The sequence below is a fragment of the Juglans regia genome, chromosome 9 (genome assembly GCF_001411555.2).
Source record: "Juglans regia cultivar Chandler chromosome 9, Walnut 2.0, whole genome shotgun sequence".
NCBI lineage: Eukaryota > Viridiplantae > Streptophyta > Magnoliopsida > Fagales > Juglandaceae > Juglans > Juglans regia.
Genome location: NC_049909.1, coordinates 20,109,164 through 20,136,881, shown reverse-complemented (window position 1 = coordinate 20,136,881; position 27,718 = coordinate 20,109,164). Strand labels below are relative to the sequence as shown.

The 27,718-nt window shown below is 34.2% G+C and overlaps 2 protein-coding genes and 1 pseudogene across 5 annotated transcripts; 2 read left to right on the top strand and 1 right to left on the bottom strand.

Moving 5' to 3' along the window:
- Positions 1-368: 368 nt before the first annotated feature.
- On the top strand, positions 369-7,051 carry LOC108997026 (probable copper-transporting ATPase HMA5). Of its 3 annotated transcripts, none has more exons than XM_035693966.1 (6): positions 369-816; positions 3,533-4,264; positions 4,384-4,638; positions 5,167-5,289; positions 5,421-5,900; positions 6,316-7,051. In XM_035693966.1, the coding sequence occupies exons 1-6, from the start codon at positions 613-615 to the stop codon at positions 6,730-6,732; spliced, it is 2,211 nt and encodes a 736-aa protein (XP_035549859.1). In that variant the 5' UTR covers positions 369-612; the 3' UTR covers positions 6,733-7,051. The 3 variants fall into 3 exon arrangements, with proteins under 3 accessions (XP_035549859.1, XP_018828655.2, XP_018828654.2); XM_018973110.2 differs by having other exon boundaries at positions 2,909-4,264; XM_018973109.2 differs by having other exon boundaries at positions 2,867-4,264.
- A 6,185-nt stretch (positions 7,052-13,236) lies between these two features.
- Positions 13,237-20,288, top strand: LOC108997031 (annotated as a pseudogene).
- Positions 20,289-21,613: 1,325 nt separating this feature from the next.
- Positions 21,614-27,718, bottom strand: LOC108997039 (glutathione S-transferase T1-like). 2 transcript variants are annotated; one of them, XM_035694024.1, is made up of 8 exons: positions 27,707-27,718; positions 24,945-25,057; positions 24,728-24,801; positions 24,283-24,343; positions 23,407-23,460; positions 22,798-22,877; positions 22,355-22,560; positions 21,614-21,923 (listed from the first exon to the last, which is right to left on the bottom strand). In XM_035694024.1, exons 2-8 carry the CDS (start codon positions 25,007-25,009, stop codon positions 21,714-21,716), a joined length of 750 nt encoding a protein of 249 aa, XP_035549917.1. In that variant the 5' UTR covers positions 25,010-25,057; positions 27,707-27,718; the 3' UTR covers positions 21,614-21,713. The 2 variants fall into 2 exon arrangements, with proteins under 2 accessions (XP_035549917.1, XP_035549918.1); XM_035694025.1 differs by lacking the exons at positions 23,407-23,460; positions 27,707-27,718 and having other exon boundaries at positions 24,945-25,193.

The following is a 27,718-nucleotide window of genomic DNA, read 5'->3' as shown; positions in this document are numbered from 1 at the left end:
GATATCACCCTTTTCATCTCTGTCTTCTGATAAAGGTGATCAGAGACAAGAAGACAAATCCTTCTGCATGCGAATCATGCTCATCTTCACATGAAACTCCCCCTTGATTTCCCAGAAAGCCTAATATATATGTCGGTCGGGCGTCGTATGGGGAAGGTGATCCCTTTCTTTTTAAAAACTTCTGTTTTTTTTTTTTTGCTAGGGTTTAGTTGCAGGCAATCATGTACACATGTTATCATGACGTTTATCTCAAGTAATGGTAGGACCCAGACACGTACTCAACCATATATCATTAATATTTATTTATTTAAACTATAACTGCGCAGAGATCATCCCTGCTATATCATAAAGTATATATAAAGTGTGTATCCAATTATCTTTCCAAATAATCAAGCACAAACCCTCTTATCTTCGCTGTTCTTGTCCATAACATGAAACAAGCTTACATTTAGGGGGAGACAAATGCTAGTCGCCGGTCGTGGCCACCAAATGATCAGTAGCTATCTAACACATCGAGGTTGAGTTATATCAATTTGCAGTAAATTGAGGTGGCCGCGCGGGGAGCTAGCCTGCAGGCCAGGAGCAAAAGAACCAAGGATATTTATTATAAGCATGTCGCCAAAAGAAACCAAGGTGGAGACCGGGTGGTCGTCCGAGGCAAAGGCCGCCGTGTTCTCGGTCATCGGCATGACATGCTCACCAGCATGTGCCGGCTCGGTCGAGAAGGCCATCATGCGGCTGCCGGGAATACGCGAGGCCGCGGTCGATGTTCTCAATAATAGAGCCCAAGTCCTTTACCACCCTAGTTTTGTCAACGTAAGTAATTAATTTCCTATCATTCCTGGGTTTACTATCGATGTGCTGTTTGCTTGTTTTTTAAAGGATGCTAACGGAGTTCAGAAGACAAGCTTCCTCTAAAATAGTTTTTAAACATGAAAATATTATTTATTAACTTTCTATAACGTTAAGTTTTTGTGGAATCTGGTTAAATTAATGGTTAAAGCATTTCATTTTTAGAAAAAATTATCAACTTTATGAATTTTTGTTGGACTTCATGTTTGTATGGAGCGGGACTTCATTAAAGAGTTTTGATGAAATTTTTGACCAATTTGACCCTTGGTTGAGTTGGTTCGGCCTGACCCACCGACTAGGGTTTATTAATCCGACTCAATCCCCTAATTAGGATTTGTTATAAATTATATTAAACCTTTGTATGGCCACACTGTATCTTTAATCTTTTATCAGAATAAAATTCTCCAATATTATAAATTACATTAAACTCTTGAATAGCTGCGGTATATCTTTGATCTTTCATTTTTTACTTTACTCATTTTTCTCTAGGTTCCTAACTGTTAAAAGAATATTATTATAGAATATTACCAGACTTAGAATATATTCATAATATTCTAATTTGTATGGAAATATGACTTATTCTCTATCATATTTAGTTTATCGTGTAAATCAATTAATATCAATTAGTATCATTGATTGATTGTATTTCTATTATTTCTCTAGTGACATTTTTCTATAAATAGAAACATATGCTATCTATTCAAACACTTCATAATTGTAAAAATGTAGTACTAAAAGTGTCTCCATATAAAAAAGAATATTATTATAGAATATTAATATATTATAATTCAATATTATATTGAGTGAGACATTTTAGGGCTACATATCAGTAAATTGTCTCATTTTCAAATAAAAAAAATACACTTCTGGTTTAAATACCAGACATGATTGCTATTTTAATTTTGGAACCATGATTATCAATGCAACTGACAGTACTTTTTCTCACCATGGTAAAGAAAGAGAAAAATGATAGGATTACTACTCATTTTATATATATATATATATATATTTATTTTTTTATTTTACTTAATGGTTAAAGAAGTGACTATTAGTAAAATTATATATATTTTTTTAATTTTTTCTTAATGGTTAAAGATGTTAAAAAAATACTTAAAAGAAAATGATAAAAAAATAAAAAATTTGAAATGAACTATGAGTAGTAAATAGATAGTAATACTGTAATAGGATAGTAACCCTATCACTGCTCAAAGAAAGATATCTCTGTCGCTTCTCATAGAGCCTATATTCTCTCTGTGTCTGTACTAAAGGGATTGTTTTATAAGAATTATTGGGGGGTTAATACCAATTAGGGTTCGAGGATTTTGAATGTTATGCTGCATGACATTTTAATATATTTATTTTCTGTCTCCTTATAATTTTCTTTTAATAATTATTCTTTTTTTGTGCAGTTCTTGTCATATTCTCTCTTAAATAGCCCCCTTACTTCTCCCTTTTCCCTGTGCAGAAACTTTGGCTTTCTTTCTTGATTGCTTGACAGACTTGTCATGTCTTCCTTGGTAAAGAAATGATAGATAGAATCTATTTAACACTTTGTGATAAGTAGATAGTAGATATATCTTTGCTTGGGCCAATTAATTTTATCGTGATTCACTGCAATTTCCTCTCCGGATTGCAATGTAATTCGGGTGAGGAGAGCAGATGGGAACCCACACCCGAGCTCCCTCAGCCAACCCTTTTCCTGATTAAGGCCACATGATAATGCTACTTCAGGCCGGGTTACTTTGACCATCATTTCTTTTTCCATCTTTCTAGATCAGACACGCCATGTTGATTTGGTGGCCCAAAGCTACCAGCTTTAATTACAAAATCATTACTTTTTAACTTTTTCCAATGATGATCCTAAGAGAAATTGTGTGTTTGTGGTGTCCCTGTTAGTCATTCTATGCAAATACTTGCTGGCAAATTTAACAATTGCTTAAGGTAATTAAAGTGATGTTTTTGAATTTTCCCACATTGCTCTAAGCTTTTATCATTATTTCCAATGATTTTATAGGAGCAAACAATTCGTGAGACTATTGAAAATGTTGGATTTCAGGCAACATTGATCAGTAATGACAAGAATATTAAGAAATCCACTCAAGTATGCAAAATACACGTAAATGGAATGACTTGCACCTCCTGCTCCTCCACTATTGAATCAGCTCTGCAAGCAATTCCAGGCGTTCAAAAGGCCCAAGTGGCCTTGGCAACTGAAGAAGCAGAAATTCATTATAGTCCTAAGACTGTGAGCTGTAATAAACTATTGGAAACCATAGAAAACACTGGATTTGAAGCCATGCTCATTAGTACTGGGGAAGAAATAAGTAACATAGAGCTTAAAGTTGATGGTTTAGACACAGATCATCATACAACAAGACTGATTGAAAAGTCTCTTCAAGCAATCCCGGGGGTTCAAGAGATAATCATATACCCTGAACTCAACAAAGTTTTAATTTCTTACAAACCAGATATGATAGGACCCAGAACTTTCATCAGTGTCATTGAATCTACTGGTGGTGGATGTTTTAAAGCAAGCATATACCCCAAAGGAGGAGGAAAAGAAGCTCGTAGACAGGAGGAAATTAAGCAGTATTATCGATTCTTTTTATGGAGTTTGGTTTTTACGATTCCTGTGTTTCTAACATCCATGGTTTTGATGTATATCCCTGAATTTAGGCAGGTACTAGATACTAAGGTAATCAACATGTTGACCGTTGGCATGGTTGTGAGGTGGGAGCTTTCTACACCAGTACAGTTCATTATAGGGCGGAGATTCTACTTTGGTTCCTATAAAGCTTTGCGCCATGGTTCTGCTAATATGGATGTTTTGATCGTTTTGGGAACAAATGCAGCCTACTTCTATTCTGTCTACTCATTGCTAAGGGCTGCTTATTCAAAAGATTTCGAGGGTACAGATTTCTTTGAGACTAGCACGATGCTTATCTCTTTTATTCTACTTGGGAAGTATTTAGAGGTTTTGGCGAAGGGAAAGACATCAGAGGCCATTGCCAAGCTTTTGGAATTGACTCCTGAAACAGCAATATTGTTAACTCTGGACGGTGAAGGAAATGAGGTGAGCGAACAAGAAATTGATGGTCGGCTAATACAAAAGAATGATGTAATTAAAATTATCCCTGGTGCCAAAGTAGCCACAGATGGTTATGTTCTGCGGGGGGAAAGTCACGTAAATGAGAGCATGATAACAGGAGAATCACGACCAGTGGCAAAACGGAAGGGAGACACAGTGATTGGAGGAACTGTGAATGAGAATGGGGTGTTGCACATTAAAGCAACACGAGTAGGATCAGATACTGCTCTTTCTCAGATTGTTCGACTTGTCGAGTCAGCACAGATGGCTAAAGCTCCTATCCAGAAGTATGCTGACCGCATTTCCAAATACTTTGTGCCTCTGGTGAGTGAGTACAAACTACAAATGCTTTATCCTCTCTCTTGATTCATTTTCCCCTGCGGTTTGACTTCAATTATTTTGTTTGTGGAGGCCATTGTTAAAGAAATAGGCATTTTCTGCAGGTCATTATACTTTCATTGTCAACTTGGTTTGCCTGGTTTTTGGCTGGGAAGTTCCATGCCTACCCAAAATCATGGATTCCATCTTCCATGAGTAGCTTTGAACTTGCACTTCAGTTTGGTATCTCTGTCATGGTCATTGCCTGCCCTTGTGCTCTAGGCCTAGCAACTCCAACTGCTGTTATGGTTGGCACTGGAGTTGGCGCATCTCAAGGTGTACTCATTAAAGGCGGCCAAGCTCTGGAAAGTGCTCATAAGGTAGCATGTGAAATTCATCTTGATTCTTCGATTTTCACCAATCAATTTATATTGAATTTCTTTGAAGTTGCAGCTTGTCCTAGGGATACTGCTGTCAACATTACGTTAAAGTAATAAGAATTAAGGCTTCTCCTTTTGCAATCACTTCTCGTGGTACACTTCTCCATCCGCCCAATCAACATATTTTCCATTTTACTCTCTAGTTGCCAAAAAGAGAGAAAAAGTAGGAAGTGATTTAGGAATAGTACAAGTTTAATCACCACCCAAATGCTTGTGAGCTTCCCAAATTTCTTCTCTTTCGGTGCTTTCTATATTGAAACTACTTGAGTTGGTTGAACTTTATAGGAACACGATGAAGTTAAAACTCAAACTCAGTAGATCTTTCTTGAATTTTTGTCCCTAATCTGGACCCATATTCTAGTTTATGCTCGTTCGTGGTAAACTTCCTATATGTCCATAGATACTGTTAAGTGTCTGCCCGACAGCATTCTTCAGATTTGCTTTCTGTGTGCATGTTTGCTCTTCTAGGCGAACTGCATCATGTTTGACAAGACGGGGACTCTCACAGTAGGGAAACCTGTGGTCGTTAACACACAACTCTTGAAAAAAATGGAGCTTCAAGAATTCTATGTACTAATTGCTGCAACAGAGGTATTCGGTCTTTTCTTGTTCTTTTTCTGTGGAATATCACTCTTTAATAGATGAGAGATCTTATCCTTGAAGCCAGAGTGATGTTATGTATCTCTGGCACTGATAATATTGGCCTGGTATATCTCTATTAGGTGAACAGTGAACACCCATTAGCAAAGGCCATAGTGGAGTATGCCAAGAACTTTGTAGAAGATAAAGAGAATCCCTCCTGGCCAGAAGCACGAGCCTTTATCTCAATTACTGGCCATGGAGTGAAAGCCAGCATTCAAAATAGGGAAATAATTGTGGGAAACAAAAGCTTGATGTTCAACCAGAACGTTGAAATTCCATTGGATGCTAAAGATATACTTGCAAAAGCTGAAGGGATGGCTCAAACTGGGATTCTAGTAGCTATAGATAGGGAGGTGGCTGGAGTTCTAGCCATATCTGATCCTCTTAAACCAGGTGCTCGAGAAGTCATTTCCATTCTCAAGTCTATGAAGATTAGGAGCATAATGGTGACAGGTGATAATTGGGGCACTGCCAATTCCGTTGCCGGAGAAGTCGGAATTGAAACTGTCATTGCAGAAGCCAAACCAGAAGACAAAGCAGAGAAAGTGAGGGATTTTCAGGTACATGGTCAATAAAATATTTTTATGTCACGATTGTGTGAAAATGTGGATATATGCCGCAGTTTCTATCTGTCAAGCAGTTGACAGGTATGGATGACATGGTGCTCCTCCTATATCAAAGGATGTCGTGTCATTCAATTTGGTTAAATAAGCATTAATTTATAATGGCATATCGTCTTGAGATAGGATAGGAGTACCAGTACGTGTAGGTATGCTGGGACTATCTAACAATTATTTTTACATACCTAGTCAATACATCCACCTCCATTAACATCTTTTTGCTGTATACATCCATAATTACTTTTAACGTCATGACTAACACTTGGATATAGTCATAGGCCTAGACCAAGTTCAATGCGACTTTATCGTCTTGATAAAACATTCATATCTCTCACTTTTTTTTCCTCGTTCACAGGCCTCAGGTTACATTGTGGCAATGGTGGGAGATGGCATGAACGACTCACCAGCACTTGCAGCAGCAAATGTCGGAATGGCTATTGGCGCTGGCACAGACATTGCCATTGAGGCAGCGGACATTGTTCTAATGAGGAACAACTTGGAGGATGTTATATCTGCCATTGATATTTCCAGGAAAACCTTCTCGCGTATACTTCTAAACTACATCTGGGCTTTGGGATTTAACATCCTTGGCATCCCAATTGCTGCAGGTTTTCTTTTTCCATTTACTGGATTTCGTTTGCCGCCATGGATTGCTGGAGCAGCAATGGCAGCCTCATCTGTCAGTGTTGTTTGCAGCTCCCTCTTGTTGAAGTATTACAAGGGACCCCGGAAGCTGGACAACCTGGAGATACATGGGATAACGATTGAGTAATCAATAATGATTTTTTTTCATCTGTCTATATGCATCTAGGAGTGAAGGTTCTCCATATATAGAAACAAATTTAGGCAGTGTTTTCATTGAAAAAAATATGTAAACACATGTAGATCATCAGATACGTGTTGATTTCAAAACCGATCACCTCTTAAATTATTGTTTTGGGTGTATACCGAGTGGTTGTTTTGTTCAAAGTGTGGGAAATACATATTTGATACATTTTGTGTGAAATTAGTGTCTTGCGTGGTGTCTTAAACACAGTGGTAATGGTCTTAACAAAACCATCTTTGTAATAGATCCGTTGGATAATAGTTCATGGAGCAATCAATTAATATTTGGCATGAATTATATATCAATCATGATATACGTTCAAATTTTTTATTTTTTTATAATTTTTTCTATAATTTTTATAAAATAAGAGCATATATGTAAGTGATATTACTTTCATAAGCTATTTTACAAAATACTCCCAGTTAAAAAATAATTGTAAAAAGTTTTGTTAAAGAGATTGTGTATATATATATATATATATATATCATTTTTCATTATTATTCAAGGCTTTTAATTCTGTAAATTGCCTCAATTCCTTTCTTCTTCTTCTTCTTTTTCTTTTTTTTTTTTTTTTTTTTTTTTTTTTTTTTTTTTAGAGATGTTGTACTCTTTCAGCTCGATGGTCTATTGAGTCAGCTGGATCAGTTCATTCACTACTTGAATTGGGCCTGGCCTCTCAACTCAAGCCTGCTGTACTGTGTTCCAAAAAAATAGACAGTGAGATAATATCTTTATTTTTTTAAGAAAATAATATCAATTTTTTATTTGAGTCTTAAGTTTACGTGGCCTTATAATATTTGTAATATTAGAATGTATAGGTTTCGCGCACTTAATTTAAAAAAAATAATTAAATCTAAAATTCACATTAACAAATAATATTTTTAATGATAGATCTTAAATTCTTTTAAAAAAATGCACAAAGTTTGTATATTTTGAGATTGTATATAATAAAGTAATTCTACATATAATCGTGAAGTGCGTAAACGGCTCGTAATTACTTTAAAAAAGAATGAGGTTTATAATTAAAAAATTAATTTTTTTCTTATAAATTTCTTACTTTATTTAATTTTTTAAAAATAATTACGCGACGTTACACAATTCATGATTATAAATATATTTTTTCTATATAATATTACTCTTTTTGGGACCACTATTACCGATCACGTGCGGTTGGCAGACCATTTGCTCACTCAAGTTGCGAAAAATACGATTGATTTCGCTTGGTCCAAGAAAGCTAAAGGCCAATTTCACTTAAATTATGGGTAAAGGTCCATAGTCTTCGCTACAAGGCAAAACCTCAAAAGGCCATACGAGATTATTGAAACGGAGGATTGCACCAATTTTGTGGTGAAGAGCCGAAGGCTAAAGGTCCGTCTCACTGAAAAACAAAAAAATAAATTGATTTGGAAAAAAAAACAAAAACAAAAACAAAAAGGTGAACCAATATTTATATATATATATATATATATATATATAAAAGTATACGTATAAAATTTGATTTGAAAAAACAAATTAAATCTTATAAATCAAATCTCACCATATAACTAATATGAATAATGTATTCTATATGCTAGAAATAATAGAACACATAGATAAAATAAATGGAAATTAGTTATATATTATATATTCTACCTCTTTAATTTTATGATGATCTTATGCTTCTTTGAACAGATCAACATGTAAAAAGACTCAAAACCAGGTAGCATGCTGCATGCATGCACGATGAACAAATTAAGAGCACCTTAATGATCAGAAATTATATATAAGTGGCTAATTAGCAATTTTCTAATCACGTATTAAATACTACCGACCAAACGGATGGATGTGATTGCTCCGTCTTCATCAAGCAAATGTGCGTGGACCTTTTAATTTAGATTGCTTTCAATGCAATTGTAAATATATACTTAATCATGATCTTCTTATATTTTATTACAAGTCGTCGTTTTTTTTAATCATGCTCTAAATATATCATGCTAGCTCTTATCCGAAGAACTGCATCATGCGGCATGTTGAATGCTTCAAAATCATACACACATTTGATAGCTTAATCATATTATATATATGCAGTTGATATTTTTTTTCAGCCATGAATATCAAATATTTGATTCTTGCGTGTGCATGCATGAATGGTTCAATCACAAGCCAAAGGATCCATTAATATATATCTATATATATATATAAATATATAATATGTTGGATAGGTGCTAATTAATTAGCCTGACTTTGATTAGGGAAAATGCATGATTAATTTCTTAAGATATTTCTTATACGCATGCTGATCTTATCATGATATCACTACAACAAAGAAGACTTTTTGGAACCATTTTCTTTTGGAACGAAATGAAAATCGTCCCAAAAAGTGAGATTTAAGGACGAATTTCAGATTTTATCTCAAAAAAATGATAGAAGAACAAAACCGTTCAAATGGGATAATTAGGGACGAAATATTTTATCCCTAATAATGAAACCGTTCGAATGTAATGTTTTAACGTTCAGACAATTAAATTTAACCATTCGAACGTACATTTTGGCGCGTTAAGTAATATTATTATAGCAGAAAATTATTCTACTGTTCGAATGTACAATTTTTACCGTTCGAACGTACATTTTGGCGTGTTAAGTATAATTATTATATCGGGAAACTCCTCTATGTTCGAACATACAATTTCACCGTTCGAATGATAAATCAGCATTGTCTGAACATGCAATTTGGCGCGTTAAGTAACATTATTATAACTAAAAATTGATATATTGTTCGAACGTTCAATATTCACCGTTCGAATGATGAATCAATACTGTTCGAATGTTATTTCTATGGTTCGAACGGTGATCATATATATTTTTTTTAGAGAATTATATTTATATTAATTAGTAATTATAAAAAATTTATCAATTAAATAATAGGAATAATATCAATCAATAATTAGTTTAGAACATATAAACTAATACTAATTCATTCTTAAATACTGAATTTACAAAATATTAAATATTGTCCATTCTAAAAACAATAAATAAATAAATAAATAAAAGATAGAAAATACTAAGACCCAAACTCTTTGCACACTTTCTCGACTACATCTAAACGTTCTTCTATTTGTGTCAGTCGAGTACTGATGGTGACCTAAGTCGCAGACATGACATCAAGCTTTGTACGTAACTCAGAGATGGTACAAGTAATCTCTGTACGAAACTCAGACACAGCAAAACGGACCTCCATATGCACTGCATCGATTAACGCTGATGTCTGTCTGCTGATCGCTACACGCACGACCTTGGCCATGTCCTCACAAGTAGCGCTTTGTACTGATGCCTCGTTCTGTCTGGATGTCCCAACGGTCGATACTCCATGATCTCCCGGCTGTGCATCTCTTTGAGGATCAACCGGGTCTGGAACATGTCCACGAAGACGCAGTCTCGAGTGTCCCGTATTGCATGAGAGGGTGATGCTGTTGATCGGTCTCATCGACTCCCGTTTACGCTCGGCAATATCAGGCACGACACCGGCAAATAGCAGAAATGGGTAATCAAGATCCCGAATGACAGTATATCAGTCGAAATGTACCGGGTCTCTGATCGAATATATATCCCGATAAGAATACCACGAGCGACCCGTATCATAAATTTTGTTCGGTTAATGCCAACATTTGTCTTGTGCTGCCGAAAGTCAATATTGTTGGCGATTATCAAATTCAGGATCTTGAAAAAAGAAGATAGATCTGCCTACTTGATGCTTTTCGTCCAGTCATACGGGGAGCATCTGGACCAACAACCAAATCCCTCACCTCATGATCAGGAAGGGTATCGACTTCATCTGTATAAACTAGTGCCTCCTCCTCAGCTGAAGGATCAGACTCTCTAGGCACCACGTTCGGATATGCATCTGGCAGCCTAGGAATACCGAGATGCTCAGCGAGTCCATCCTGTGAAAATACAACTGAAACTCCTTGGACAGAGATCCTGTATGCCCCTTCGTCATATGGGTTGGCACCACCGATCTCTCTATAAAACTCAGAAACAATGTCAATATAGGAGATAATCTCCCATGATTCCTCCTGCTCATCTAAGATAGGTCCCCAACTACGATTGCTGAAGACTAGTGGCAGGGAATGACCCTCCCAGACAAGACTCTGGAAGTCAGAAAGCTCCACTTGTCGCTCTAGTGAAACAATCATCTCCCTACATAGACTGATACTAGTCTCAGCTGAATTGCGTCGCTTACGTCCTGCCCTAGAAGAAGACATTTTAATCAACTTGAAATTTACAATTAAAGAGTTTATCAATACAACATTAACGATAAAAATATAATAAATAACTAATCACTAAATTACATACGAATAGTAATTTAATAAATAACGATAAACTTCGATTCACTAATATTACTAAAATTAATTATACCGTTCGAACGGTATGCAAACCTGTTTGGCTTGAATACCGTTCGAACGTTGTTACTTGTTTGGTTAGTACCGTTTGAACCCCTAACCAGCGTTTGAACGGTATGCGAATGGAACTCAGCGACTACGTTGAGTCGACTCAACCATTGAAATCCATGGAATCCTTCGATTCCATTGATTTTTCAATAAACTAATACAAAGAGATTTAAATAAACCTTCATACAATGGATTTAAGCAAATCTACGGTGAGTATTGATGGATAAATTGTTTTATCCTAATTTAAATAAATAATCCATAAAAAACTTAAATTTAAACGGCAAAATAGTTAGAAAAATAGCATACCGGTACTTAGAGGAAGAGGCTTCGACTGGGTATTGTTCGCGGTAGCAACGGCGACTTTAAACAGTTGAGATGGACGGTTCACTTGGAGAAAATGAAGTTTTGTTAATAGTTTGAACGTCCGTAAAAATGACCGTCCGTGAGAACTTATTTATGCAATACCGTTCAAACGGTTAAAATACGTTCGAACGGTTTACTTCAATACATTTAAATTTTATACTAATCTATTAACATATTATATTTTAGTTATAGTCTAATTAGATGACATTATATATGATACTATATATATGTTATATATAATCTAATATATTAACATAATATATTTTAGTTATAATCTAATTAGATGACACTATATATGATACTATATATATGTTATATATAGTCCAATTAGATGATACTATATATGATACTAAATATAGTCTAATATATTAACATAATATATTTGTGTTATAGTCTAATTAGATGACACTATATATGATATTATATATATGTTGTATATATAGTCTAATATATTAATATAATATATTTGTGTTATAGTCTAATTAGATGACACTATATATGCTAGTACTATAGATGACATTATCTTGTATATATATTCCATGCCATACACAATATGATATTTACGGTAAGAGAACTGCTACATATACAAACAAATTACATAAAAGCAAACTTACAAATTGACGTGACTTCATGTGATCTACTTTACATTAAAAGTAACTTTATAATCTAACGTATTGCATCAAATTACATCAATTTGTAGATTTATTTTTGTGTAATTTTTTTATGGCTAAAGTATTTTCCTAAAGGTAATACGTACGTACCTGAGTAATGATACACACACAATTATTGTTTGTTTATTAAACTGATTTATTTTTTAAAATTATTTTACAAAAATATCCCTTATTTAAAATATATATAATTGTATAAAAAGTTATAAAAATAATTGCAGGTGCATGTAGCATTTTCCTAATACCTACAATCACTTATAGAAGTTTAACACAAAGCAGACAGAGAAAGTCTTTATGTATATAAATATATACTAATAATTAACTTGATCTTGATGGAAACGGGCGGCACTCTTATGGCTTCCTCAAATCATTGACAAGCTAGCTAGAGAACTGTTACTTTTAAGGCAGCTTCCCGAATCACTCAATCGCTGAGAGCTTTCGTACGTCTCGGATACCACTACCAGAAACTTAATTCGGCCTTTAAGAGTACGCAAGAGAGACGCAAAAGCCAAATAATTAATAAAAAGCATATATAACAAAAAGAAGATCAAGAAGAAAGATTGCCGTTTCCATGAATAGACATAAGATATCACCTTTTTCATCTCTGTCTTCTGATAAAGGTAAGCAGAGACAAGAAGACAAATCCTTCTGCATGCGAATCATGTTGATCTTCACATGAAACTCCCGCACACTTGATTTCCCAGAAAGCCTAAAATATGTCGGTCGGGCATCGTATGGGGAAGGTGATCCCTTTCTTTTTAAAAACTTTTATTTTTTGCTAGGGTTTAGTGGCCGGAAATGTACACATGATATGCTAGCTACTAACATATTATCATAAATGGCGTTTATCTCAAGTAATGGTAGGACCCAGACATGTAGTACTTATTTATTTTTAAACTGTAAATGCGCAGAGATCATCCTGCCCTGCTATATTATAAAGTATATATAAAGTCATGTGTATCCAATTAGCTTTCCAAATAATCAAGCACAAACCCTCTTATCTTCGCTGTACGTTCTTGTCCAAAACAAAAGAAGCTTACATTTAGGGGGAGACAAATGCTTGTCGCCGGTCGTGCGCCACCAAATGATCAGTAGCTATATAGCACATCGAAGTTGAGTTATATTAATTTGCAGTAAATTGAGGTGGCCGCGCGGGGAGCCTGCAGGCAAGGAGCAAAAGAACCAAGGATATTTATTATAAGCATGTCGCCAGAAGAAAACAAGGTGGAGGCCGGGTGGTCGTCCGAGGCAAAGGCCGCCGTGTTCTCAGTCATCGGCATGACATGCTCAGCAGCATGTGCCGGCTCGGTCGAGAAGGCCATCATGCGGCTGCCGGGAATACGCGAGGCCGCGGTCGATGTTCTCAATAATAGAGCCCAAGTCCTTTACCACCCTAGTTTTGTCAACGTAAGTAATTAATTTCCTATCATTCCTGGGTTTACTATTGATGTGCTGTTTGCTTGTTTTTTAAAGGATGCTAACGGAGTTCAGAAGGCAAGCTTCCTCTAAAATAGTTTTTAAATATGAAAATATTATTTATTAACTTTCTATATATATATATATATAATGTTAAGTTTTTTTGGAATCTGGTTAAATTAATATGGTTAAAGCATTTCATTTTTAGAAAAAATTATCTACTTTATGAGATGTTGTTGGACTTCATGTTTGTATGGAGCGGGATTTTATTTGTGTGCGATTCGATTTGATGATCCGACTCGACAAGAATTCAATATTACAGTGTTTTGATGAAATTTTCAACCTATATATTTGACCCTTGGTTCGGCCTGACCGGTTTATTAATCCGACTCAATCCGTTAATTAAGATTTGTTATAAATTATATTAAACCTTTGTATGGCCACACTATATCTTTAATCTTTCATCGAAATAAAATTCTCCAATATAAATTACATTAAACTCTTGTATTGCCACAGTATATCTTTGATCTTTCATTTTTTACTTTACTCATTTTTCTCTATGTTCCTAACTGTTAGAATATTATTATAGAATACTATCATATTTAGAATATATTTATAATACCATAGTTTGTATCAATCATTAATTGATCATTATCAATCAATATCAATTAGTATTGATCATTAATTGATTGTATTTCTATTATTTCTCTAGTCACATTCGGAACATGTTATGTATTCAGACATTTCATAATAGTAAAAATGTAGCCCTGAAAGTGTCTCCCTATAATAAAGAATATTATTATAGAATATTAATATACTTAGAATTCATTATTCTATTGAGGGAGACACTTTTAGGCTACAGAATAAATTATCTCATTTTCAAGAAAAAAAATACACGTCTTGTTTAAACCCATACTAGATAGGGCTGTAACTGGTTCGGTTTAATCCGGTTTTAAACAAATTTTGGGACCAAACTGGTATATACCGGTTTTATATTTTCAATAACCGATATCACACTAGTTACCTCCTAAACCGGTACTTCCGATCTTACTAGTTCTGGTTCAATTTGGTCTGATTTTTCAATTTTTAATATATATTAAATCTCTAATCTCTTATACTTATATATATATATATATATATTAATATATATAAATATTGGTAATACACTAATACTATTAGTATATAGTAATACTATTGGTATAGTACTATTATTATATGTTAGTGATAATATAGTAATTAATATACTAATGTATATTAGTATTACTAATATATTTATTAAAATGAATATGTTGAGAATTTATTAAGCCCTTAAAGGTAATTAATATATATTTTATATTTAAAACATATGAGCAAATAAATGTTCATGTTTAAGATTAAAATTTTATGTTATAAATTATACTATAACATTATTTCATATATAATTACAATTTATAAAAATTATATATAATATTAAAAATATATAAATATGCGAACTGGTCCGGTCCTAGAAAACATAAAACCTAGATTGGACCGATTATGACCGTTTTTAAAATGGAAGAATTGGTCTCGGATCGAATTGGTCCAAAATCGGACTAAACCAACCAGTCCGAGTTGGTTCAGGCCGATTTTCTAATTTTCCGATTTATTTTTACAGCTCTAATACTAGACATGATTGCTATTTTAATTTTGGAACTATGATTATTAATGCAATTGACAGTACTTTTTCTCACCATGGTAAAGAAAGATATCTCTGTCGCTTCTCATAGAGCCTGTGCTCTCTCTCTCTCTGTGTCTGTACTAAAGAGTTTGTTTTATAAGCATTATTGGGGGTTTAATACCAATTAGGGTTCGAGGATTTTGAATGTTATGCTGCATGACATTTTACTATGCTTATTTTCTGTCTCCTTATAATGTTCTTTTAATAATTATTCTTTTTTGTGTAGTACTTGTCATATTGTTCTCTCTTAAATAGCCCCCTGGCCTGCTTCTCCCTTTTCCCTATGCAGAAACTTTGGCTTTCTTTCTTGATTGCTTGACAGACTTGTCATGTCCTCCTTTGTAAAGAAATATAGATAGAATCTATTTAACACTTTGTAATAAGTAGATATGTCTTTGCTTGGGCCAATTAATTTTATCGAGATTCACTGCAATTTCCTCTCCGGATTGCAATGTAATTCGGGTGAGGAAAGCATATGGGAACCCTTTTCCTAATTAACGCCACATAATGCTACTTCAGGTTACTTTGACCATCGTTTCTCTTTCCTTTTTTTTTCTGGATCAGACACGCCATGTTGATTTGGTGGCCCAAAGCTACGTGCTTTAATTACAAAATCATTACTTTTTAACTTTTTTTCAATGATGATCCTAATATTTCGGTTTGTTTTTATAAATGATATGAATTGAAATTAAAGTTAAAAATTAAATAAAATATTATTAAAATATATATTTTTAATATTATTTTTGTTTTAAAATTTAAAAAAGTTGAATTATTTATTTTATTTTGTATGAGAATTTGAAAAAATTATAATGATTAGATGAGATGAGATTAGTTGACAAAAATTATGAAAACAAACGACGCAGAGAAATTTTGTGTGTTTGTGGAGTTCCGGTTAGTCATTCTATGCAAACACTTGCTGGCAAATTTGACAATTGCTTAAGGTAATTAAAGTGATGTTTTTGAATTTGCTCATATTGCTCTAATCTTTTATCGTTATTTCCAATGATTTTATAGGAGCAAACAATACGTGAGATTATTGAAAATGTTGGATTTCAAGCAACATTGATCAGTAATGACAAGAATATTAAGAGATCCACTCAAGTATGCAAAATACACATAAGTGGAATGACTTGCACCTCCTGTTCCTCCACTATTGAATTAGCTCTGCAGGCAATTCCAGGAGTTCAAAAGGCCCAAGTGGCCTTGGCAACTGAAGAAGCAGAAATTCATTATAGTCCTAAGACTGTGAGCTATAATAAACTATTGGAAAGCATAGAAAACACTGGATTTGAAGCCATGCTCATTAGTACTGGGGAAGAAATAAGTAACATAGAGCTTAAAGTTGATGGTTTAGACACAGATCATCATACAACAAGACTGATTGAAAAGTCTCTTCAAGCAATCCCTGGGGTTCAAGAGATAATCATATACCCTGAACTCAACAAAGTTTCAATTTCTTACAAACCGGATATAACAGGACCCAGAACTTTCATCAGTGTCATTGAATCTACTGGTGGTGGATGTTTCAAAGCAAGCTTATACCCCAAAGGAGGAGGAAAAGAAGCTCGTAGACAGGAGGAAATTAAGCAGTATTATCGATTCTTTTTATGGAGTTTGGTTTTTACGATTCCTGTGTTTCTAACATCCATGGTTTTGATGTATATCCCTGAATTTAGGCAGGTACTAGATACTAAGGTAATCAACATGTTGACCGTTGGCATGGTTGTGAGGTGGGAGCTTTCTACACCAGTACAGTTCATTATAGGACGAAGATTCTACTTTGGTTCCTATAAAGCTTTGCGCCATGGTTCTGCTAATATGGATGTTTTGATCGTTTTGGGAACAAATGCAGCCTACTTCTATTCTGTCTACTCATTGCTAAGGGCTACTTATTCAAAAGATTTCGAGGGTATAGATTTCTTTGAGACTAGCACGATGCTTATCTCTTTTATTCTACTTGGGAAGTATTTAGAGGTTTTGGCGAAGGGAAAGACATCAGAGGCCATTGCCAAGCTTTTGGAATTGACTCCTGAAATAGCAATATTGTTAACTCTGGACGGTGAAGGAAATGAGGTGAGCGAACAAGAAATTGATGGTCGGTTAATACAGAAGAATGATGTAATTAAAATTATCCCCGGTGCCAAAGTAGCCTCAGATGGTTATGTTCTGCAGGGGGAAAGTCACGTAAATGAGAGCATGATAACAGGAGAATCATGACCAGTGGCAAAACGGAAGGGAGACACAGTGATAGGAGGAAGTGTGAATGAGAATGGGGTATTGCACGTTAAAGCAACACGAGTAGGATCAGATACTGCTCTTTCTCAGATTGTTCGACTTGTTGAGTCAGCACAGATGGCTAAAGCTCCTATCCAGAAGTATGCTGACCGCATTTCCAAATACTTTGTGCCTCTGGTGAGTTAGTACAAACTACAAATGCTTTATTCTCTCTCTTGATTAATTTTCCCCTGCGGTTTTACTTCAATTATTTGGCTTGTGGAGGCCATTGTTAAAGAAATAGGCTTTTTCTGCAGGTCATTATACTTTCATTGTCAACTTGGTTTACCTGGTTTTTGGCTGGGAAGTTTCATGCCTACCCAAAATCATGGATTCCATCTTCCATGAGTAGCTTTGAACTTGCACTTCAGTTTGGTATCTCTGTCATGGTCATTGCCTGCCCTTGTGCTCTAGGCCTAGCAACTCCAACTGCTATTATGGTTGGCACGGGAGTTGGCGCATCTCAAGGTGTACTCATTAAAGGCGGCCAAGCTTTGGAAAGTGCTCATAAGGTAGCATGTGGAATTCATCTTGATTCTTCGATTTCCACCAATCAATTTATATTGAATTTCTTTGAAGTTGCAGCTTGTCCCAGGGATACTGTTTTCAACATTACATTAAATCAATAAGAATTAAGGCTTCTCCTTTTGCAATCACTTCTCGTGGTACACTTCTCCATCCGCCCAGTCAACATTTTTTCCATTTTACTCTCTAGTTGCCAAAAAGAGAGAAAAAGTAGGAAGTGATTTAGGAATAGTACAAGTTCAATCACCACCCAAATGCTTGAGGGCTTCCCAAATTTCTTCTATATATTCATAGATACTGTTAAGTGTCTGCCTGACAGCATTCTTCATATTTGCTTTCTGTGTGCATGTTTGCTCTTGTAGGCGAACTGCATCATGTTTGACAAGACGGGGACTCTCACAGTAGGGAAACCTGTGGTCGTTAACACACAACTCTTGAAAAAAATGGAGCTTCAAGAATTCTATGTACTAATTGCTGCAACAGAGGTATTCGGTCTTTTCTTATTCTTTTTCTGTAGAATATCACTCTTTAATAGATGAGAGATCTTATCTTTGAAGCTAGAGTGATGTTATGTATCTCTGGCACTGATAATATTGGCCTGGTATATCTCTACTAGGTGAACAGTGAACACCCATTAGCAAAGGCCATAGTGGAGTATGCCAAGAACTTCGTAGAAGATAAAGAGAATCCATCCTGGCCAGAAGCACGAGCCTTTATCTCAATTACTGGCCATGGAGTGAAAGCCAACGTTCAAAATAGGGAAATAATTTTGGGAAACAAAAGCTTGATGTTCAACCAGAACGTTGAAATTCCATTGGATGCTGAAGATATACTTGCAAAAGCTGAAAGGATGGCTCAAACTGGGATTCTAGTAGCTATAGATAGGGAGGTGGCTGGAGTTCTGGCCATATCTGATCCTCTTAAACCAGGTGCTCGACAAGTCATTTCCATTCTCAAGTCTATGAAGATTAGGAGCATAATGGTGACAGGTGATAATTGGGGCACTGCCAATTCCGTTGCTGGAGAAGTCGGAATTGAAACTGTCATTGCAGAAGCCAAACCAGAAGACAAAGCAAAGAAAGTGAGGGATTTTCAGGTACATGGTTAGTAAAATTTTTTGATGTCACAATTGTGTGAAAATATGGATACATGCCGCAGTTTCTATCTATCAAGCAATTGAGAGATATGGATGACAAGGTGCTCCTCCTATATCAAAGGATGTCGTGTCATTCAATTTGGTTAAATAAGCATTAATTTATAATGGCATATCGTCTTGAGGTAGGATAGGAGTACCACTTATAGGTATCCTAGGACTATCTAACAATTATTTTATGTATCAAGGCAATTCATCCACCTCCATTAACATCTTTTTGCTGTATACATCGATAATTACTTCTAAGGTCATGACTAACACTGGGATATAGTCATAGGCCTAGACCAAGTTCAATGTTGTTATGTGCTCAAAGACTTTATCTTCATGATAAAACGCACATATCTCTATTTTTTTTCCTCGTTCACAGGCTTCAGGTTACATTGTGGCAATGGTGGGAGATGGCATGAACGACTCACCAGCACTTGCAGCAGCAAATGTCGGAATGGCTATTGGCGCTGGCACAGACATTGCCATTGAGGCAGCGGACATTGTTCTAATGAGGAACAACTTGGAGGATGTTATAACTACCATTGATCTTTCCAGGAAAACCTTCTCGCGTATACTTCTAAACTACATCTGGGCTTTGGGATTTAACATTCTTGGCATCCCAATTGCTGCAGGTTTTCTTTTTCCATTTACTGGATTTCGTTTGCCGCCATGGATTGCTGGAGCAGCAATGGCAGCCTCATCTGTCAGTGTTGTTTGCAGCTCCCTCTTGTTGAAGTATTATAGGAGACCCCGGAAGCTGGACAACCTGGAGATACATGGGATAACGATTGAGTAATCAATAATGATTTTTTTTTCATCTATCTATATGCATCTAGGAGTGAAGGTTCTCCATAGAAACAAATTTCGGTAGTGTTTTCATTGAAGAAAATATGTAAACAGATGTAGATCATTAGATACATGTTGATTTCATAACCGATCACCTCTTAAATTGTGCACCTATTACCTTCAAATTGTAAACCAACTTTCTTAGATTCGGCGATGAAAAGTTTATTTCTTTTGTGAATGCATGTGTCAGTCGGAATAATTTTCTGTTTCTAAATTCAATGAATAAAATTTGAATAATGTTAATATGCATTCTCATTTTATCCTCTCATTTTGACCGCTCATGTATTTAATTTTTTTTTTTTACTTTTTAATTAAAGAAGTGACTATTAATGTATTGATATTTAAAAATATTAAAAAAATATGAAATTTAATTAAGCGGCACGGCACGCCCAGCAGTGACAGCTGGGCGGTAGCTAGGGGTGTAAATTTAAACCGGAAAACCGGTCCGGACCGGACCGAACCGGACCGGTTGGTCCGGTTTTGAACCGGTCCGGTCCGGAACCGGTTCCTATTTTATGAAAACCGGCCGGTTCCGGTCCGGTTCCGGTTTCTTAGTTTCCGGGACCGGACCGGACCGAACCGGACCGGTTGGAAAAAAAAATATAAAAATTAAATTTATATATTATACAAAATATTTATATATATAATATATAATTATATGTTAAATTTTTATATATAATATATATAATTATATATTATATATGAAAAATTTTCATATTATAATTTATAAATAATAACATAAAATGTTTATCTTAAATATGAATATTTGTAATTTATTTGATCATATGTTATTAATATAATTATATATAAGATAATGTTGTTATAATTTATAAAATAAAAGTTTAATCTTAAAAATGAAAATTTAATTGATCATATGCTTTAAGCATAATATATATATTAAATTATTAATAACATTTTATAATAAGAATTAATACTTTATTATATATTTTTTACATTTAAAAAAAACGAGAAAACCGGACCGGACCGGACCGGAAACCGGTAAAACCGGAGGTACCGGTTTAGGTGGGTAATCGGGGCGTAATCGGTTTTGAAAAATACAAAATCAGTACATACCGGTTCGGTCCTAAATTTTGTCTAAAACCGGACCGGACCGGACCGGTTACACCCCTAGCGGTAGCCTAGCATCCCTCATAAAAATTTACGCCATAGTATACCAAACATGTTTGGTAAATGATATTGCTTTCATATGACTACTTTTGGAAATAAATTGTTCGAGACCTTTAAAACGCATTGCACAATTTTCAAAAGCACCCGGACTCAAACATGGAACGGGTTATACACGTAAAAAAGAAAAGTACAAATAAATCCAAACACATTTGAATGCTAAAATAAATTTTACATTATTTCACATGAACTCCTTGTAATTTGCTCGATAACTTGATAAGTCAGGTATTTGTGACCCAGCAGGCGAAACTGCTGGTTTCTAGTTCACATTTTCATAGCCTTGATCCACATGAAAAATCCAAAGAGTTTTATTACATAATCTTTCTACAATGCTCAATATTGTAAACTATGACATTTACAATGCTTAATAAACAGTAACATGGTTTTCACATCTTTGAAGGCAACTTTTTTATGCTAGACTCCGTCTCACTGTTTCCACGCACTGAGCGCTGCACTGCGAGTTTTGTCTTGGCTTTATAGAGGATAGTATGTACTTCATCGAAGTGAGGTCTTGTTGCATTTCTTGTATCCTCAATCCACTGCTGAACTTTCTTGTGTGGGCCTAGTATACGGCTGTGATCCTTCTCATCCAAAACCTATATATGGCAATAAGTAATACAATGTGACCCATAATGTCTCCTAGATAACTAGTTTTTGTTTGTAACATACTTGTAGTTATAACAAGAATAGATCAAGAATAAATCCCTCTGCAGAACCATAGATAAGAACTCCAACTAATAAAGTATACTTCTGTAGTTTTTTCTTCAAAAAGATACTTAACTTATCTCGCTTACTGATCTCAACAAACACCAATTACCACTTATCCTGGTTTGGGCTATCTTTAGAGCATTTTAAGCGTGCAATCTCCTTATAATGACCACTTTTTGTTTAATGTTTACGTTTTCTCACTCAATGATCTCAACAAATGCCAATTACCATGCCACCATATAGAAATTAACTCTAGTAAAGAACAAAACTCCCCTTTTTAGCTAGGGCCAACAACAGAAGCATTGAATCATATATTTACCTCTAGTTGCATAATCTCACAAACGAGGCTAAGATCCGCTATGGATGGTTGAAAGCCACCCAGCAAGAAGCGTCCATTCCCCTTGAGCCAAATGGACTCTATTTTTGACAGAGATGAGGATAGAAGTTTCTCGGCTTGAGAAGCCGCTTGTGGATTCAGGGGAAAACCAAGTGCTGGTGCCAGTACGGTATTGAAAACAAATGAGGCTGAAATAATAAAAGTCAAGTAAAAAGCTCTAGCTCGTCAGAAAAGAGAAAACTTGGTCAAGTGCATTGAAATACCAAATATGTGTACAAGTATTGCCACATTTTGAAGGAATAATATTTAATGATTCCATGCTGATTAATGTCTATCCACTAGAATGCAAATAAATGTATAATCAGGAGAAGTAGAGTTATATTTGATAACACTTAATAACTAAGAGCATCTTTTGGAGTTGACACCTGCGCCCTGGCGTAGATTAGAGTGATGCCAATCCAATACCGAGTGGATCTTCGCTGTCCTGGAAACATCAGCCGGATACCTGATGGTATGAACAGAAAAGGAAGTTAAAAACCTGGCCGCAAAATGAAATTACTGGGACTAAATATGGAACACAACAAACCACCAGGAAATAGTAACATTTCTGCAGCCGGATGCTCGTAGATATGAACAAGATTTTAACCTAATTTATGCACACACCGGTATCTAAGTTGGAGTGATTTTATGTCAAATACATCTATCCTTTAAATTTAAGACACAGACATGCCCTACTAATTGAAATTCAGTTTTCTTCTTCTATACACTAAGGTGAGGTGTCAATTTAAAACCTGAATCTAGATTTAAGGAATAAAACAGAGTGTCACTGTGGTCAAGGACTCCTAGCAAACAAGACGTCTGCTCCTTGGTTTTGTTGGATAAAAGTGAGACTTGAATTAGACCAAATCACTCCGCATATTCATGTACTAACCAAAACCTGCACCATCCTTCGACTAAATCACATATATCACATATTTTGATTGTCAATAAAACATAACCTGGAAACTAACTGCAAGAAGGGCCACTCTATTTACCAGTGATCTGCGACTCTAGGAAATGCACAAGCAAGATAGATAAGAATTGCATGACTGCAAAAAAAATAATAATAATAAAAAAATAGCTTCATTAGACAAATCAATGGATAAATTGAAAAGTTTCATTATTCAAATCAATGGGTAAATTGAGAAAGAATAAAACATAGCAGATCTTTAACAGCATAAATTATAAGTAAAACTTCATTAAAGTCTAGTTATAAGCATCACAGGCCAAAAGCATGAATAACAAGTATCTATAAATAACTATATATGTATGCATAGGGTGGATCTTACTTAAGGAAACAAAGAACGATGAGTCAACTGAGACAACAACTAAAATATAGAAGCATGACAACATATGCAGCATTGAGCTTTAGTCTAGATGATGGCCATTAAGAAGCCACAATGTGCACGTTCCAGACCCTTAAAATTGAATAATACATATAAGAAATGAGGCTGGCATGATTCATCATAGATATCTACACCATTGTTTTTAAGAGAATCCAACAAAAATATCATAAATATCCATATTATATAAGAGATAGAAATCCAAAGGAACCCACAGCTATGATAATAATCTCCTAGAGAAGCACTTGAACCAGAGAAACCCATAAGAACCTACTCACTGCTATCAGCAAAATAACTATCAATTGGTGGATTACACAGCCAATATTTCAAAAGAAATGCAAACCCTCGTCTCTGCAACGACCAAATATGTGCATGCTTTTGGAATTAAAATTTCTCCCCATGATAGTTCAATTGCAGTATTGATTACAAAAGCTGAGAAAATTCCCTTCCAATTCTTCAAGAAATCAAATCTTATTGGCAGAAAACTACCAAATTATGACGAAGCATGGAATCGAAATTTTTGATTACCTCTCAAACAACTTAAATCTTCCATCAACAATAGCTGGAACTTTCTCCATAGGGTTTATTTCTGAAAATACATAAAAGGGGGAAGAAAGAAGTGAGCTCAAAAGTAAGAATCAAACCCGAGAGCTCATTCCACCCCAACCCACAGATGCATCTGCTTCATCACATCCACTTTACAATTCCATTGTCTAAAAGGTTTTTCTTTTTCTTTTCTTTTTTTTTTTTTTTTTTAAAAACTTGCAGTCTTGCTTTCTTCACCTACGGTAACAACAGTGTTATCCGTGTTTTCTCTCAAACAGCCCATAGGTATTACATTAGCAAGGCCATGAATTCGATCAATATGAACATGCCGAACTCAGAAGATTAATTCATGTACGTACGTATGCGCGCTCACAGGTATTAATGTATGTATGTATAGATAAATAAATACATACATATATGTGTGTACCTTTGAACTCTTCAGACAAGTGCTGGCGTTTGGACAGATCCACTTTGATTTCCTCGAAGTTTATTCCATTAACCCTGATAGCACCCAAAAAGAAAAAAGAGGAAAACCCAGATTCCAATTACAGTAGATAACGATAGAACTATACCAAAAATTGAAGATAATATAACAAATACTCGAGAAAGAATGAAAAGGATGGTGAGGGAATATGTAGAATTACTTGCAGAAGATAATAACGGCCCGAGACGGCTGGGACATCCGATCCGCGTACACTTTCAGCTTCATTTTTTTTCTTGGTTTCCCGTAGTCTTCTGACTCCCTCTCTCTCTCTCTCTGAGGTTAAAGTTGATATGAGGCGCGGATTGTGTACAGCTTGTCAGCTTTCCAACTCTTCTGTTGGTTTGGTTCCAAAAGAAAGCGAAGTCGAGTATTTAAGCTGTTAAAGCGGTAAAATTGTCTGGACTGATATTTTTATAACGAGGTAGATGAAACTGGTTAGGGACGAGACTTATAGAAGCGAATACTTATCTATAGAGGCGATTATTTAAACTCAACCAATTTTCTAGGATAATTTTAAAACTCATCACTCGGAAAATATTCTCAAGAAAAAATATTTGTATCTGCCCCACACCGGCACACACTCAACCTATTGAGTGTAAAAAAAAAAAGTAATGTGAAGTGTGTGCCGGTATGGGGCAGATGCATAGCATTTTCCTATTCTCAATGATGAATTTTGGGGAATTCAATTTTCTAAGCTCCAACTTCCAAGGCAAGAAAGTGAACAAACGGAGTAAATAAATAGAATAACACTACACCACCAGAAAATTTGTCCCGATATATTTCATTTTTTTAATTTATTTTTTCATATATTTTTTAATCATCATAAATATTTTTTTTAAAAAAAATTCACAATATTATTTTAAAATACTTATTTAATCATTAAGTAAAAAAAAAAGAATTCAAGACACACTTTCAAAATACATTTTCGGTAAATTTAGCATTTCTAAAATAAATATTTCAGCATAATAAAAATATTAGTGGATATATATAAAAGAGAAATTAGTAATTTTATTTACAAAACAAATATACACTGCTTTGGGGGCTGAAATTTTGTGGATGAAGTACCAACAATTCATCTAGTTCTGCTCCCGTGGCTGTGTGTAATACTTGCTTACTTAAGAAAGAGTTTTATTATTCATCATTTTTATATACTACATATCATATTTATTTTTATTTTTTTATTTATTTTTTATTTTTTATTTTATTCTTCTTAAACTAACTAAATTATTCTACTCATCATTCATATATCATATATTTAATAAGAAAAAAATATATATATAGTATGTGATATGCAGATGATAAATAGAATTTTGCTAAGAGTAAAAGTCAAGAAAGATCATTTCATTAAAATCACTCATAATTATTTAGGTCCCGTTTGGATGTTGGATCGAATTGAAATCAATTCAGTTCAGTCTAATTTTAAATTGAGTTTTAACATCTAAATATTTAACTCTCAAATCACTACACATCATTGAACTTAAAACCTCTTCACATATAAGATTCAAAACCTTTTTCAACTTAATATTTCTTTACATATGAAATCTATAACTTTTTTTTAATTTTTTATAAATATATCTAAATTTATTTTAATATTCAAACATATCTCCTCTCACAATTCTTTTATATTTATAAACAAGTGAATTCGTACAAACGGGTCTTAATGTAAATTATTGAATATTTTGACAGTAGTCTTGTAGGAATTCACGAACTTTTTACGGAGAACGCAGGACTTCACGAATTTTTATGAAAACTGTTGACATTTTTACCAATGTTTACCTTTTTTTTACTTTTATTGTACTGTTTACATGAACAGTAAGATGTACAGATAGATATTTCATTTTAGTAAGTAAAATTATAAGTTATAATAAATAAATATTAATTAAGAAATAATATTTATAATTTTAAAATGTAGAAGTACACTCACATATTTTATTTAAAAAAATAAGATATATAAACTAAAATTTATATAAAAAAATTATTTTTTTAATAATAATCACTACGTTTTTTCAATGAATGCACAGATTTACAGTGTTTAAATATCTAACATTTCTCGTTGAGTATATTACCGAAGACAATGAAAAGTTTTGTTATATATAAGAAAGTTTGCATACCAATTTTCGTATTAATATTTTAAATTTAAATTAGTATTATTTTAAATAAAATTTACTTTCTGACTAATCATATTGAATAAGTGTGCGTATTAATGTGCAGAATCACTTACAATTAGATTTTTTCGACAATAAAAATTAATAATTACGCACATGATCCTCTGATCGATCTGAGAGGAAACTTCTGAGAGCATTGGTATTGACTTCATCAAAAGTCTAGTCAAATGTAAAATATAATGAATTTCATCAAAAGAGAGCTGCATTATATTAACCACAGAAATAAATGTGAAATTTTGAGCTATAGTAAATTTATAGGTTTCTTCAAATTTAAAGTATTACTGTTCACTCATCAAATCTATTTTTTATTTACTTTTAATCTCTAATGATCATTTTTATTCATGTTTAATCTCTAACTATCTTGTAATAATAATATAAGAATTAAATTAAATTATTAATTAACATATGATTAGTATAATTATAAATATATAAAAAATATATACTTTTTATTAAAATTTAAAGATAAATTTAATGAATTGAATACTAATGTGCTGAGTCGGATCCACGTGAGTGATCCCTTGATTTTGAGGGAGGTACAAACTACAATGAATGTTATTTACTCGATCCCAAGAGTCCTTGACCGTTCATTTACTGGTATTTTCCCATCATGAACATGCCCCCGCCTTTCAATAAATTCATCCAGAGTTGTTTCAAGCAACCCACCAAAGGGAATGGCTTGTTCAACATGTAAGATTGCATGATGTAATTTCGAAGGGAAATAATAAAAGCATAAACTTTTCGAACTTTTATTATATATCTCTCTCTCTCT